The 16,782-nt window shown below is 45.2% G+C and overlaps 1 protein-coding gene across 2 annotated transcripts in view; it reads right to left on the bottom strand.

Moving 5' to 3' along the window:
• Positions 1-16,782, bottom strand: part of PIK3R3 (phosphoinositide-3-kinase regulatory subunit 3) — a 243,370-nt gene that overhangs the window by 150,370 nt on the left and 76,218 nt on the right. For both annotated transcript variants that reach the window (XM_053392565.1, XM_053392566.1), the window contains exons 5-6: positions 4,222-4,423; positions 2,772-2,857 (exon numbers count right to left, since the gene is read on the bottom strand). In XM_053392565.1, coding sequence (XP_053248540.1) covers positions 2,772-2,857; positions 4,222-4,423 — 288 coding nt within the window. The remainder of the gene's footprint in view (positions 1-2,771; positions 2,858-4,221; positions 4,424-16,782) is intronic.

The following is a 16,782-nucleotide window of genomic DNA, read 5'->3' as shown; positions in this document are numbered from 1 at the left end:
AAGGCTGTAGGGCAGGTGTCACTCTGGTGCGAAAAAAGAGTCTTCCTCCCTTCCTCCCAATAGGGGTCTACTGTTGATAACAGCCGGTAGAGACACAACAGACTCACGTGCTGCTACAGATCATTACATTAATAGTTGAAACAATAATTTTCCATGCATTTCCATTTTGGTTTTGCAATCTGACGGGGGAGAGATTTTCATCAGACAGTTAACAAATCAAACAAATATATTTTCCCCATGTCTGGAACACAAATTGCAATGCAGACTGTGCTATACAAAAGCCCAGAAATACTCATGTCTAAACTTTAGGCAACTGCAGTCCTTGAGTCAGCCCATAGGGCACAACTTGGGAATTGCTTCAAGCAATGCCTTAAAAATAAAAAATAAAAATCCATTTGCCTTGAGAGACAATGGAGTACACCTCTAGGGGTGAAGTCAGTCTGCTGGAGAATCACAGCTCCTGCTGTGGCTGCAGAGACTGGTAACTTGGGAGCAAGGGAATTGTGCCATTCTTGAGTTTGTCTAGCTAAGATTGGAAAAGCTCCCACATCCAGCTGAGCCCCACTCAGAGCTCATTTATGCTTCTTCCAAGACCTGTGTGTCTAGCCCATTCTCTACCCTGTCTGCATCTGGACCGTCTTGAGGGGCTGGGAGCTGGGGGCACTGTCATACAGTGGTTCTGCTCCTTCCTCCTGGGCCGTGTTCAGAAAGTGGTGGTGGGGGATGAGTGTTCAGACCCCTGGGCTCTCACTTGTGGGGTGCCTCAGGGTTCTGTCCTCTCCCCCATGCTTTTCAACATTTACATGCAGCCGCTGGGAGAGATCATCAGGAGGTTTGGGCTGGGTGTTCATCAGTATGCGGATGATACCCAGCTCTACCTCTCTTTTAAATCAGAACCAGTGAGGGCGGTGAAGGTCCTGTGTGAGTGTCTGGAGGCGGTTGGAGGATGGATGGCGGCTAACAGATTGAGGTTGAATCCTGACAAGACAGAAGTACTGTTTTTGGGGGACAGGAGGCGGGCAGGTGTGGAGGATTCCCTGGTCCTGAATGGGGTAACTGCGCCCCTGAAGGACCAGGTGTGCAGCCTGGGAGTCATTTTGGACTCACAGCTGTCCATGGAGGCACAGGTCAAATCTGTGTCCAGGGCAGCTGTTTACCAGCTCCATCTGGTACGTAGGCTGAGACCCTATCTGCCTGCGGACTGTCTCGCCAGAGTGGTGCATGCTCTGGTTATCTCCCGCTTGGACTACTGCAATGCGCTCTATGTGGGGCTACCTTTGAAGGTGACTCGGAAACTACAACTAATCCAGAATGCGGCAGCTAGACTGGTGACTGGGGGCGGCCGCCGAGACCATATAACACCGGTCTTGAAAGACCTACATTGGCTCCCAGTACGTTTCCGAGCACAATTCAAAGTGTTGGTGCTGACCTTTAAAGCCCTAAACGGCCTCGGCCCAGTATACCTGAAGGAGCGTCTCCACCCCCATCATTCTGCCCGGACGCTGAGGTCCAGCGCCGAGGGCCTTCTGGCGGTTCCCTCATTGCAAGAAGCAAAGCTACAGGGAACCAGGCAGAGGGCCTTCTCGGTAGTGGCGCCCGCCCTGTGGAACGCCCTTCCAGCAGATGTCAAAGAGATAAACAACTACCTGACATTCAGAAGACATCTTAAGGCAGCCCTGTTCAGGGAAGTTTTTAACGTGTGATATTTTACTGTATTTTTGGTTTTTATGGAAGCCGCCCAGAGTGGCTGGGGAGGCCCAGCCAGATGGGCGGGGTATAAATAATAAATTATTACTATTATTATTATTATTATTATTATTATTATTATTATTTACATGTTTGACCTACCACAGGGAATGCACAATCCCCTATAAGTTTAATAAAAGAACCTTTGGGGATTTTTCTGAATTCCTTTCCAGTATCAAAGACTCAGTCAAATAATAGACAAAATTTTAATGCAGCTGTCAGAAGTACATAGAAAATGGTGGGTTCCATAGAAAATGGTGGGTTCCTTTACCCCTGCCCATTAACAAAAACAAGTGGGAAACTCCCCAAGGCTATTTTGGTTCACCTTGAACCACAATATATTGGCACAGCCAGTTTGAAATGTAGTTCATCTCAGAGGGTGATATTCAACTAAGTTTTACTCAGAGTAGATCCACTGTATGTCCTACAACAGAAAAGCAAATCAGTCTGACATCAGCACTGAAGCTGTAGCACATCTAGCACATCAAGCTTTGAAGGGACAAGTATCTTGTTATTCCTGGAGGCTCTCTAAGAAGTTACTTTGCTTCCAATTTAGTAGCAAAGTGCTGAACTTCCAGCAGATAACAATTGGTGCAAAGCTTCCGGAAAGTATCATACTGCTAAGGGACAGTCACTCACTTCCCTCACCATTCTCTGTCACAATTGTAGAATAGGACTGCTCACAAATACCACTAATTTTGGTCACATACATTCCATATGTACAAACTGAAATAAAAGCACTCTAACCTAACCCAGCTGAACACAATACATGAAGCTAGTGAAACACAAGGAAACTCTTCACATCAAAAGGAATGTACACTCCAGACTTTCTCCATAAAGGCTCAGGGCCAGTTACATGTGCCCCAAATCCAGTCCTTAGGACCACAATGAATCAAATGCATCACACAGATAGCCTTGTAGCAAAGACCAGTTTTCAGATTCAGCATATTATTAGCCACACAATACAGTCAACCTGATCTCATTCCATAATGTTTCGTAAGCCAGTATATTCAATGAATTCCTACCTGGTGCTGCCTGGATCTCTGACACTCCACCAGCGATGATAAGAGCCTCAATAATCATCACATGGTGCTCTGGATTCAGTTCCATGCTAGGAAAACAAGGACAAAGAACTTAGTACAATGTTAGTCATGGCTTCTGCTTGCTTAGTTTGCCTGCAATAGAAGAGGGAATCAGACACTGAGACCAGTCAGAGAAATCCAAACCCATAATCCGCCATGCTGCAAGCAGTTTGGATGAGGTGGAGGTGTTTACCTACCCAGCCCTGCCAGTGATGAGTACCCCAATGCACCCACCCAGGCCACTGCCAGTAACAGTGAGCAGAACCAAAAGAACCAGGGTGCTTAGTGGAAAAGGTGAGCAGGCACTGGGATCACGGGATGGAAACAGGATCATGTGACTACAATGGACTTGATCCAGACCTCTTCACTGAGGCAGGTTGGCAGATGACCAAGTGAGGAGGCTACTTTTCCTGCCTTCACCTTCTACCTTAGCTGGCATGAGCAGTGGGGCTGTGGATTTGGTGGTGGCTATGTTGCTCCATTAAGCCCCACTGCTGAAGGGCAGAGGTTTGGAATGCCATGCCTTGGACATGCCAATCCAAGAATCTATGCAACTTGGGTCCTTGCACTGCAAGAGCTTCATGGGAAACAAAGATTTATGGTCTACAAATTTAAGAAAGTTAGATGGTGTTGGATTGAAATTGAGAGGTTTCTAGCTGCAATAATATATAAGAACATAGATGGGGAAAAGAAAGGGTTTGAAAAATAAGGTAATGTTATAAGCTGTAATGCTTTAAATGAAGGATTTGCTGAACAAATAATCTTAATTGGGATACAAGAAGGAGAAGTATGAGGAGGTCTGAGAAATTTGTTATTTAAAAGTATGGTTTATGAATTTTATGCCTGTGTTTAATGTTTCTGTTTGTTTTGTTTGTTTGTTTGTTTAAAAAATTGGAAAATTTAATAAATATTCCTTAAAAAAAAAAAGATTTATGGTCTACGAGTGCTGCTCCCAACTTCAGTGCCTGGTTTAAAAGTTACTTGAATAGCTGCCACAGTTTTAGGCTTGCCTTCATTACATTATGATTCCTTATTGATTTACATTTCTTTCTTTGTCTTTGTTTATATGTATGTATGTATTTATTTACTTCACTGATATGCCATCTTTCTGCCAAATATTCAAGGCAGCAGTTATATGTATGATGGTCCACTGAAAGCCATTGTCTAAAGCCCTTTGTCTTGGAGTCTTGGGAACTTCTCCAACTGAAATATAATTGGCTTCAACTTGGGGCGTTTCTGAAATTCAGGTGTAATTGGAACTCTTCTTGCTAGTGGGCAGGAACCAAATCTTATTTTTAACATTTTAGTTTTAAAATTGAATTCCAGATTAGTCACGCGAGGGATGAGGAGGAGCAGATGAAGATGCTTCTGGTAAATAGTCCAGCAGTTTCACCTTGATGGGGATGGTTTAAAAAGCACGTCACTAAAGGCCTCTCCAAGCATCCTGGGTGTGAAGTGATTCTTGCTGCCATTCTGGCACAGTTTACAGAAATGCCTGGTCAGGTGTTGCAGGAGGAGTCTGTGCCATTGAGGGAGACGTGGAGATTCTAGGATCAATTTTATCTGTTGACCACACTCCTCTGGGCTCTGAGTTTCTGCAGAAAAAAGACAGGAGAAAAGGAGATCGCTTTTATATACAGGTAAAAATTCAAGACAGGTAACTTCTGTCTTCATTCACAATCTCAACTCTCCATTCCTGTCTCCATATTGCACACAGGTTTTGCTTCCACAGCTCCCTGCTGGCATTTTCCTGGAGAAACCTCTAGAATGCAGAGTCCATCTTGGCCAAACAGCATCTGGCTAGTTTATTTCAGGTTTAGGAGGCACCTTGCTCATTGTTGACGTCTGCCATGGGAAAGTTCCAGTTTTATTTGCACACATACATATTGGGATAAGTGCTATCAGACAGTGGGGCTGGATCGTGAGTTTGCTACAGCTGGCATCACTTGAGTGTAAATATACTCAGGATACATCTGCCGGTGGAAAGGCAGTGGTGAGGAAAGCAATTCCCCTTCCTCCTGCAGCCCCCCAATACCCCCCATCTTGTTTTGGAATGCCCCCCCAGCCCACCAGAGCAGATTTTCAGGGGGCATAGACGGCTGCAGGGGAAGGGGGAATTGATGAAAATTTGCCTCCTCTCCCATTCTGCCAGTTGGAGCCCTTCAAGTAGTGGGAAGCAAAGTGCCAATCCAATCCAATATACACACACACTTAAAACCCAATAGGTTGTGAGGCTGCTACATGTCCTGACCCTCTGCCTTCTGGTGGGGCAGTCATGAGCACTCAGGTTTCAGGTGCAACAGTGGCTCAGTAAAAGTCAGCCAGGGGGTAGGGGGATAGATTATGCCATTAATTCTCATATGTCAAGGGTGATTGGTGTACCTACATCCTGACTTATTCACTCCTATTGTAATCTGAAAAGCTGCCCTAGTGCACACACTTCTTGTGTTGATGTACTTGGTAGTGCATGCTAATATACAATTGGTGCATATTTTGCACTCCTGTGGTATTTCCCTTTGGGAAACATCAAACCTGAAGGAAAAACAAACAAGAAAGCAAACCAAGTCCTACCTCTCAAAATCAGGAAATGGCCTTAGAAACTGAAAGCTGATTGCATTCTTTTTATGGCTTTCTGTTTGGTTTAGGAATATCCAGCACATATAGCTACCATTATGTTTTCAAGATTACGTGCACAAACCTACAGACTAGAAATTCTGCTAACCGATTGATGTATTTTGCTTACCAATCAATATTTTATTTGTAGATGCTGTTGCAAAGAGCAGATACATACTACTCTTTTAGTCATTGATCAGTTTGTGATATAGCCTTTGGTGGATTTCCGCACATATGAGCTAGTTAATCTAAATACGTGTCATTTGTTTTGGCCTTACAAGATTCCTAGATATCCTTTTAGTAGTTTCTATCTTGCTGGAGCAGCAGTTGGCTCCTCCATCCAGTTGCCCTGTTGTAATCATGGGAACAGCCAAATGAAATAGCAGACGGAAGTCTCTTCTCCTGGGACCCACAGACGCGACAAAGTCTAGAGACAACGATATGGGGAAACATCCAAGTTTGTCCCTGGAGTGGAACAGATGGCACTTCTTTGGTCTTCCCTGGGAACTTCTAAACAGACCTTGCAAGGTTTTAGGACGCAAATACAGTGATACCTCAGGTTAAGTACTTAATTCGTTCCGGAGGTCCGTTCTTAGCCTGAAACTATTCTTAACCTGAAGCACCACTTTAGCTAATGGGGCCTCCTGCTGCCGCCGTGCCACCGGAGCACGATTTCTGTTCCCATCCTGAAGCAAAGTTCTTAACCTGCGGTACTATTTCTGGGTTAGTGGAGTCGTATGTAACCTGAAGCGTATGTAACCCGAGGTACCACTGTATGTAAAAGACGGGTGGTAGCTACATTGACAGACAGAGAACCAGAATCTTCTCATATGGCCTCTAGTAATTGGATCTATAGAATAAACTAAAGTGGATTTAAATTCCACCAACACAGACTTTTAAAAACTGTTTTGCTCTGAGAGCAATGCCTCTGTGAACTGTAACAGTTCTTTTTGCAGTTGTTACTTCTTGGTATTAATCTAGAATGTAGTACGACATCTTGTGCTCTCTTTTGCACACACTATTTCTGTCTCACACACATACACCTGGCCAAAATGTCATTCTTGATCTAAAGCAGGCACAGCCAACTTCTGTGTCCTGGGGGTGGAGTGCTGTCATTCCATCCAGTGGCCCAGGACTGGGAATCCTACTTTGCTGCACAACATGACACTTTGCTAGTGCTAGTGGTTCTATAATAAAAGACATGCCAGCTAGCAGGGGGAAAACCCAACTTTTATGGAGTTATGGAGCCCAGATGCACAGGCATGATGAGGATAATATTATATACAAAACCCAAAAAGTTGTAAAAGTGAAATGAGAAACATCTGTATCTCACAACATTGTAAACATATGCATTTTCCTTACAAGCAAAACGATGGGGGAAATATTTATCGCAAGCTTGATTAAAATTTGCTGAGGCTGCTAAGGGCCAGATACAGTTGCTTAGCAAGCTGGATCTAGTCCCTGCACTGCCAGCTGGCCACTCCTGCTTTAAAGTGTTGAAGATCAGCTTTTTCCTTGGCAATCTCTGTCATCTTGAACAAGTCACAAGTTGTAGCTCTCATCCTATCCTGCTTTGCAAGGTGTGTGAAGAAGAAGAAGAGTTTGGATTTTATATCCCGCTTTATCACTACCTGAAGGAGTCTCAAAGTGGCTAACGCTCTCCTTTCCTTTCCTCCCCCACAACAAACACTCTGTGAGGTGAGTGGGGCTGAGAGACTTCAGAGAAGTTTAACTAGCCCAAGGTCACCCAGCAGCTGCATGTGGAGGAGCGGAGACATGAACCCGGTTCACCAGATTACGAGTCTACCGCTCTTAACACTACACCACACTGGCTCTCCATAGAACCTCTCATAGAATCATAGAGATGGAAGGGGCCATGAAGGTCATCTAATGTGGGAATCCTCCCCTCCCCAACATGCGGCCTGAATCCACAACTCTAGAAATAACATACCAGATATTGTGGTAAGCATTTGATCAGAGAAGAGAAATGGTTCTGGAGACATAAAATTAATCTCTTTTTGTGAGATTATCTATTTGCTCAGTGGACTTGGCATACCATGTTTTCAAGAACATAATATTAAACACAGAAATAAGTCCCACTAATTTCAATGGGACTTCCTCCCTGTTCAAGATTCCAGCCCAAAGCTTGTAGTCTGACTACTAATGTGGATGGTTATTGAGAACACCACTTTTGAGATAGGAAACTCTTTCTTTGTATGGGGTCTCTTCAGATGGGCCTTGGCACAAATTTGTCCAATTTCTTCCAGCCCTCTGAATGTAGCCTGTATGCTACTCTCATTAGGTTGTTGGCACCTGTTCCTTAAAAAAAAAAAAAGAGCTGATCTTGAGAAAGTTTACTCAGCAACCACTGGCTCTACCACATCTGCAACATGAACGGCTGATGATAATAATTAGCGAGCTGGATTTGATGGTGTGGTGCTGCAGCTCGTTAACGAGGCTGCTGGGATGTGAAATGGGCTGGGCTATGCATCGCTAATGAGGCAGTGGGGAAAGACTTCTGACCCAAGGGCCCATCAAACAAGACTGTTGGGAGAGGGTGGGAGGCAGCAGAACTACAGGAAACAGAGCTGCAATTAAGAGCAGGCAGACAAAGAGAGAATCAAATCAAAGACGAATGTGGTTACGGGCTGGGGAGTGCACTGGCTCCAGCCTCAGAAAATCTGGGTTATTATAGCTCCCTAAATGCCTATGGGGGAGGATGAAGTGTATATCTGCAATGTGTTGGTGGTGAAGGCTTGGAACCATATTGGGGACCAACAAAGGACCCCTTCCTCCCCCCACAGCTTAGCTTTTTGCTAATAAAATGGTAGCCACTGCCAATCTTGGATGTCACATCTTTTCTCAGCTTAAATTAAAAGGCAGATATGCAAACTTCCCTTGAACCAGCATATCTATACTAGAGCTTTTGTACAAAACAATTCAATGTGTAATAAATCCAAGCTGCAGTGTCTTCTCTATGTACACTTTTTTCTCTTTGTAGCATAAATCACTCTTATTGTTCATGTGGTGGTATGCCAAGGTGCAGGTTTGTTATGCTTTTGAGCCAGCAAAAAGATGTGCATGATGCTTCCCTCTGGTGGATATGAACAGAGTTGCTCCAGTATGTGTCACTGCCCTTCAGCTTCTGGTATGACAAACAATAACTCAAGGGGCCACCAGTAGTGAATGTAGAGCCTGCCTGGACTTCTATATAGGAGTCTTTAACACTTCAGCTAAACTTACTGACTTAGCAGAACTCCTTCCAACAGCTCATCTCAGTAGTAGCAAATTAGCCAACCCCTAGCTGGAGACGGCACTAGAAACTTAACATGACTTAGTCAAGAAAGTCAAATCATGTCGCACTGCCCATAGGTTGGTGGCACCACAGAAGGTGAAGTGTTGCCATAACCTTTGCATGGCCTAACACTTTGCATGGAAACTCGGTGCCCACCATTTTGATGCAGGCTGCATTACAAATCTTTTAAGTGTCCTGAGCTCCTGTGAGGAATTTCCCAAATTACTCGACAGGCTGCCCAGATTGGCATCAGGTTCTATGCTTCCTGGAATTTCCAACCCAAATGTGAACCAGCTTGTTACCCTGCAGGAGAATCTTGCCCTGGCAGAGATGCATAATAACATTCATGCTTTCCATTGCTCTGATGGACTTTTCACAAGCCCAGCCTTATGTAGTCTTATAAGATATTGCTTGGCTACTGTCCAGTGAGTCGGGGTTGGGAACCGAGAAGATCCTTTTGCTCAATCCTGAAGGATTTTCTGTGCTAAAATCCTTTATGCCATTGTGCCTGTGTGGCTCAGATTTCAAATTCAGATTGGTTAAGCCTCCTTTCTGATGCTTGCTTGAGGAAAACGTTCCTGTTCCCCATTTTTTTACTTGGGATAATGCACATTTTCCATGGAACTTGGCTTTGGGGAATGGACTCTTCCAACTCAAGCAATTATGTAGCTGCCCTCAACTGGGCAGAGAACATTTTAGAAACAACTTATTTTCTGTTATGCTTATGATATATGTTTCCGTGATTTGATTTCCTGATGCTGTAATTAATCTATGTTTGTCTACTGTATTAATATGGCTAAAGATCTGCACACCCTTATGTGCCAAATACTCTGCTGTTCTACACCCTCCTGATAATCAGATATTCTGGTTTTATATAAGAAATTGAGACATTCCTCAAATGGCTATAAGGCTGAAAGAAACCGTGGAGGTAGCAGATGATTGAGGTTTGGGGAATTTAAAAATCTGAAACAGAGAATCTACTGTGGGCACAAATTTAAGAGGTTATAAAAACACACGACTTGAGTCTGGGTCTCCCACAGGAAGCAGAGGCTGAGGGAGGCTATATGCACATTACTGGCCTAAAATGCAGCTAGGTTGGCTGGAAGCTGGCTTGGGGAAAACCACAGTATTTCATAAGACACAACAGAATAGTTATGTGTACACTGGTTCCCAAACCAGTGGTGGGAGCATACTGTAAGCTGAGCAAATGGGAGCATATACAGAACCAGAGAGTGATCTGCCTAAAGCTACCATGTTAAATTTGATCCAGAGATTCAAATTAAATAGCAACATTAGATTGGTCTTCTTGTCTCACCTGATTTTGTCACACTAAGAGGATTATGGGTTGAGGTGTGAATACATGAACTAGAACTATCTGTAATTCTCATCTCTAACCAGCACCCCTGGTTGTGTAGGGAACTAGAGTCAGATCAATATGCTTCAGCCTGGTGGTGCTGGTTTGTTAATAATCCGTCCACAGAAGAGAAATAATCCGTCCACAGAAAACTTGCTCTCAAGACTTTTACAACAAATGTTGCTAGTGGCAAGGCCATCTGGCAATTTATTTTTTAAATTATTAATGCTATAGTAAAAAGGTAAAGGTACCCCTGCCCGTACGGGCCAGTCTTGACAGACTCTGGGGTTGTGCGCCCATCTCACTCAAGAGGCCGGGGGCCAGCGCTGTCCGGAGACACTTCCGGGTCACGTGGCCAGCGTGACAAAGCTGCATCTGGCGAGCCAGCGCAGCACACGGAAACGCCGTTTACCTTCCCGCCAGTAAGCGGTCCCTATTTATCTACTTGCACCCGGGGGTGCTTTCGAACTGCTAGGTTGGCAGGCGCTGGGACCGAGCAGCGGGAGCGCACCCCGCCACGGGGATTCGAACCGCCGACCTTTCGATCGGCAAGCCCTAGGCGCTGAGGCTTTTACCCACAGCGCCACCCGCGTCCCAATGCTATAGTAAACAATAACATATAAATAGCATGAAACATGTTAACCACAGTCTTAACATAGTGGCTGCATGGCAGGTATACATAAAGGCTAATCTTTAATAAAACAAAAAAAATCACATTTCCCCCCCCCCAAATAAAGTTATATTGAATAGGAATATGATTGCTTTGGTCTGCTCTGTTCATATAAAAATGAAATCTTGCCACACCGCAAAAAAACCATTTTGTTATTTATATTTAATTAGAAGAATTTCATTTATAAGAAGATAGAGTGACAAACGGGGGGGGGGGAGTGTGAAAAAAGTGAGGGGGTAAAAAAAAGTGTAGGAAATACGTTATAATACAATAAGTATAAACAGATTTGATGTTCCTTGCAATATGGTCAACTGGTGCGTCAGCTTTTCAGATACTGCAATAACGAGAGGTTTTTTTATACCTAACAGCTATAGTAAGACTAATCACATCTTCTCACGTAGCAAGCGGCATAAATAATATCAATCCTTCTGAGAGGATTTCAGAATATCCCCAGCAGTCATCAGGAGAAGGCACAGACAAGGATCCCTCTCAATTTTATTTTTGGTAAGAATGCTTATCTATTTAATGACTACGTCCCAAAACTTTGCCAACACTGGGTACTTCCACCAAATGTGCCAATAAGTGCCTCTTTCCTGACAATTTTTCCATTCCATTCCATTGATGGTTTTGTTTTATTTCTGTATATGAGTTGGGGTCATGAGCATGTAATACCAGCTGTGGACCAGTTTTAGGATTTCCCCCCATAAAACTGGCTGAAACAGAAGTAAAAAGCTTGGTTTGGTTCTAATTTCTCCCCCAGCAACTTGCCCCATACAGCTTTTAATCCTGAGGAGGGAGGTAAACCTGTATCTTGCAAGACTGCATAATCTCTGACACCAGAGAGGGAAGGCAGACCCTGCAAGTGTCCCTATTTTCCAGGGACAGTTCCAGATTTTCAGAAGCCATCTGATTTGATCCCAGAATGTACTGTTTTTCCTTAGGACATTGCTATTTTCATCGGAGAAATGGGAAGGTTGTGCTACTGCAATATTTCAGACACACTTTGCCTCTTGTGCCCCAAGGGCTGAAAATCCTGCCGACATTCCATATAGGAATATGCAGATAGCTGCCTTATACTGAGCCAGACAATTGGCTCATCGAGCCCAGCATTGTCTATTGAGACTTGCAGCAGATCTCCAAGATCTCAGACATGGGGCCTTTTCATCACCAGCTGAACTTATCATTTCAGCTGGCTGTGCCAGGCATTGTTGAACCCAGTACCTTTTGCATGCAGATTGAAAAGGCTATTCCACCGTCGGCTCCCTATGTAATTTGCTTTGCCAGTATACCGGTCCAGTATACCTGAAGGAGGGTCTCCACCCCCATCATTCTGCCCGGACACTGAGGTCCAGTGCCGAGGGCCTTCTGGCGGTTCCCTCATTGCGAGAAGCAAAGCTACAGGGAACCAGGCAGAGGGCCTTCTCGGTAGTGGCGCCCGCCCTGTGGAACGCCCTTCCAGCAGATGTCAAAGAGATAAACAACTACCTGACATTCAGAAGACATCTTAAGGCAGCCCTGTTCAGGGAAGTTTTTAACGTGTGATATTTTACTGTATTTTTGGTTTTTATGGAAGCCGCCCAGAGTGGCTGGGGAGGCCCAGCCAGATGGGCGGGGTATAAATAATAAATTATTATTATTATTATTATTATTATTATTATATTGCCAAAATATTGCTCTCGATTGGACTCTTACAGCATATTCTGAGGCTTATTGGTTTTTGCTCGAAAACTCTTACCAAGATCTGGTGTCATCTGTGATAACTGACGAAGAGAACAGAACTTCTATAGGATTTATTCAAGAGCGTGTGCAGTACTCCAGCACTACTACTTCAAGGTGATGTGTTGGGATGGGCAACCTGAAATTATCTCCTGTTGCACTTATTATACTGGAAAGGAATGGTGGAAGACGCTCTTCTATGGCAACATTTTTGTGAACCAACAGTCCAGGAGCAGTGGGTTCATGATCCATGCTTTAAAAAATCTTGAATCTCCCGCTCCTTCTTTCGCTTTGTTAACCCTCACCTCCAGTGAGAACAGCTAGGAAAGCAAATCCCGTTAAGGTTTTGTTAAGCTATATAAGCCCTTGTGTGTGGATGTCGTGACCAGGGCAAGAGCAGCCTTTGCCACCCCTGCCATCCTGCCCCAGTTTGTGGTCTACACCATGCTGGGTAGTAATTAAACTCAGCAAAGCTGTTTCAATGAAATAAATAAATTCCAGCAGCACTCACAGGCAGCTCTCCTAAACGCCAGGGTAAAGCTGAGATCTGCTCAGCCACATTTCCCCAGCAAATAGGATCGAGACAAATCCACTTAGCAGCCGAGAAAGCAAAGCCTTCGGGCTGGCTGGGGTTTGTGTTGCCGTTGCAGCTATGCATTGCTCCGCACACACAGACCCTCCAGTACTGGCAAAGGCTCCTTTGATGTCTCACTGCCGCCGCCCCCCCCCCAGCTCTTCATTAGAGCATTAGCAACACTCTGTGTGCCTGACCTTTCCTCTAGCAAAGGATTCAAGGAGCTCATTTGATTTAAAGGGGCGAAGAAAAAGAAGCCCTAGCAACAAAGAACATTCCACCGTAGCACCTTTACGGTGCAGCATCTACCATTGTGGACAAACATGCTGAGAGTTGCCAGCTGTCTCTTGATTTTTTTTTTAACTTTTCAAAATGTCCCTTGCTGCAAAATGCTCACGACCTGGAGAGGAGGGGTGGGGGAGCACAGAGAAGGCGTCTGAATCATACGTTCCCTGGAGGCAGCTTGCAGGGATGGGGATCCATTAATGCCTTAAATAAAATACAATACGCAAAGTAAATTAAAATCTCAAATTCAGGCTCCAAAGACACGCACGTGCCGTTCAACTTACTACATCTCTTTTCTGTTCTACTAGCGTGTGACATGAAATTTTGATTGTTGTTGTTTGTTTCAGCATTTGGAAGGGGAGACTACTATTGTGTTGAGAACATCCTACAGAATACACCCGTAATAAAACACCAGTCTGAAGGGGGAACTCAGGTCAAAATATCACAAGAATGCAGAATTCTTAGTTCAAAAAAGAGAGAAAAAGACTGAAATATTATGAGATTGCTGGTGGCATAGCAATACATAAAACTTATTGGTGGAAACATGATTCCTTCAAAAACACGACTGTTTAAACTAGCCACCACGTTTAACTCAGTATTTTACTGGACTTTTGGTGCTTTCTTTTTCAGATTTCAGCACCGATGTCTATTTTCAGCACTATTTTCAGACTTTGATTTTGATGAGCATCTAAGGAAAGGGGGTTGCACAGGTGTGAGACAGGTAGCCACCAGAAACACCAGCCTAGGTGCAATCAGTGTTTGTGTTGATTTGGCATCTTGATAACATATATTTCTTCACGCAAGAGGCAGATGGCCACCAACCTGGATGGCTTTGAAAGAGGACTGGACAGAGCCATGGAGGATAAGGCTGCTAGCTGGGTGGCCCAAGACATTTTTGCACCTGAGGCAAACCACAAAATGGCACCTCCTCCACCAGGGAATGTGGGATGAGTAAAGATCTACCTCAGGAACAAGGCAGGGGTATCAAATCAGCCTTACCTGATGGTTGAGGTGGGAATCAAAGGCTGAGGGGTGGGGAAATGGGTCCACTCTGAATCACACCAGTTGAGTGCAGAACCCAGGAGACCCCAGAGGGCAGCCCCCACCATTTCCTCCCTAGGAGTGGGAGGAGAACAAGCAGTGCCTCCTATTCCCCAAAAGGCCATTGTAGAGGCAGGACTGGAGGGCTGCTGAGGAAAAGGCAGACCCAGCTTCCAAGGAATGTGCTGCAGTCGTTGTTGCCACTATGGCAGGAGCAGCAGTGGGAAATGCATTCCTTGGCAGCTGGATCTGCTGCCCCGTGGATCCTGCTACCTGCCTTGGTTGCCTCAACTTGCCTTGTGGGTGGGTCAACCCTGGCTGCTAGCCCTGGTGGCTATGCTCTGACTCCCAGAGGCAGTAATTCTTCTGAATACCAGTTGCCAGAAACTGTGGGAGGGCAGAGTGCTCTTATGCTCTGGTTGGCCCCTATGAGGAGAAGAAGAAGATGCTGGACTAGTGGGTCCATTGACCTGATACAGCAGGCACCTCTTCTGATCTTATGGAAGGGAACTTGCAAATGCTAAGGCTCCTAGGGACCTACAAAGAATTCACTGGTGTGACTTCTGCGGCTGTGTGTTAAGGCGTTGCTCTTTGGAACAGGGGTCCTAAGTTCTAGTTCCTTTCCCCTCCCAAATTACGGTTGCTGGCAGAAAAGCCAAAATATAAGTGCATTTCCCAGGCCTGGGACTCAATCTCACCTCCTATTTCCTATTCCACTGCTTGTCCCCACTGAGTTACCTAGGCTCTCTTGTGCCCTTAGCAAGGAGCTGTATCAGCGCGCGCGCGCACACACACACACACACGTCCCTTCTGTCCTTGGCAAGGAGATGTTGGCCACCCAGAGAAGTGGCCCAGGGAGCACGCTGATAGGCTCTTAGCCACTCTGAGCCAGAGTGGAAAGAGGCACAATTTTTGTGCGCCCAACCCCTCTTGGGCCTGCTTCAAAGAAGAGTTTGGATTTGATATCCCGCCTTTCACTCCCTTTAAGGAGTCTCAAAGCGGCTAACATTCTCCTTTCCCTTCCTCCCCCACAACAAACACTCTGTGAGGTGAGTGGGGCTGAGAGACTTAAGAGAAGTGTGACTGACCCAAGGTCACCCAGCAGCTGTATGTGGAGGAGCCGAGACGCGAACCCGGTTACCCAGATTACGAGACTACCGCTCTTAACCACTACACCACACTGGCTCTTCAAAGACATGCTTTAGCTTAAGGTGGCGTTGGAGCTGTAGCTCATACTTAGCAGTTCTCACATTTTGGGCTTGGGGATGAGATGAAGAAGTAAGAGTGAAAAGGAAAAGAAAAAAAAAGAGGAGTGTGCCCACACGGGTAAGAACATTAAATATGGCTCTGCCTGTCAGGGCACAGTGGGAGTGTTTCACAGAGTTCTCTCTAGCAAACATACAGGAAAACTCTGAGAGCTTCAGCTCCTATCATGTGCCTATCTAGCAAACATTGAATTTTTGGTTTGACTGCCCTTGAATATTCCACACCCTTGGCAGGGGCCAACCTGGATTTACCTGCTCCTGGATTTACCAGCCATATTTCAAAGCTGTTTGCTTTGCCCTTGCAACGTGGCACCACACCATCCCTCTCCCTTACTACCTTTGCACAGACACCCAGTGCAAAAGTGTTGTGTGCAGTAGCCTAAGCTCCGTCTGTACAGATTCCTTGCTACTACAGCAGGACTCCAACCTTTCTCCTGGGTCAACTATGGGTTCTACATACAAATCCTCCTGCCCATGACCAGGCACACGGACTGTTCCCAACAGCCTGACTATGTGTGGTGGAGGGGGCGTTGGGTGAATTCTCTAACATCATCCTGACCTTCTGGCCATAGCCACATGCTGGCTGGGTGGTGCCTTGCTTGCACGGCCAATATGGTGAAATTAAAGCAGCGAGTGCTACTGCAATTGGTGGGTGGCAGCAGAGTTGCCAGGGAGATAGTGAGAGTAACTGTCGGTTTTGCTAAGTGAGTTTTTGTTTCTCCTGTCCTCATGGTTTAGATTTTTTGCTGCTGGGAGAGCAGGTCACATGAGCGGACAGGAGAGGGTTAATGGAATTGGAAGAGCTGCTTGAAACTTCTTTAATAGTCAGAGGCAAAGTTGTCAAGTTCTTTTTTGGTTTTTGTAAGGAAAATTACAGGTAAACGGCCCAAAATGACAAAGAAGCAGCTGGAGATTCCTCCAGAAGGTGAGAGCTATCTTGGCAAAAAGCGTACAGCTTTCTCTCCCTCTGCACCCCCACTCCCAGATAAGGATGATGTAAGCAAGATCAGTGTCTGTGAGAGAAACAAAGACTGCAGTTTTGAAGAGGTCTGAGAAAGAGGCAAGAGGGCTAGATTTGAGCCTTGGTTTTCAAAGCTGTCTCTCTCTGGAGTTCTGATTTGGGACTGTGGATTGTGCTGCT

Source organism: Podarcis raffonei, chromosome 6 (assembly GCF_027172205.1).
Source record: "Podarcis raffonei isolate rPodRaf1 chromosome 6, rPodRaf1.pri, whole genome shotgun sequence".
Taxonomy (NCBI): Eukaryota; Metazoa; Chordata; class Lepidosauria; order Squamata; family Lacertidae; genus Podarcis; species Podarcis raffonei.
This window is presented reverse-complemented; position numbering and strand designations above follow the sequence as displayed.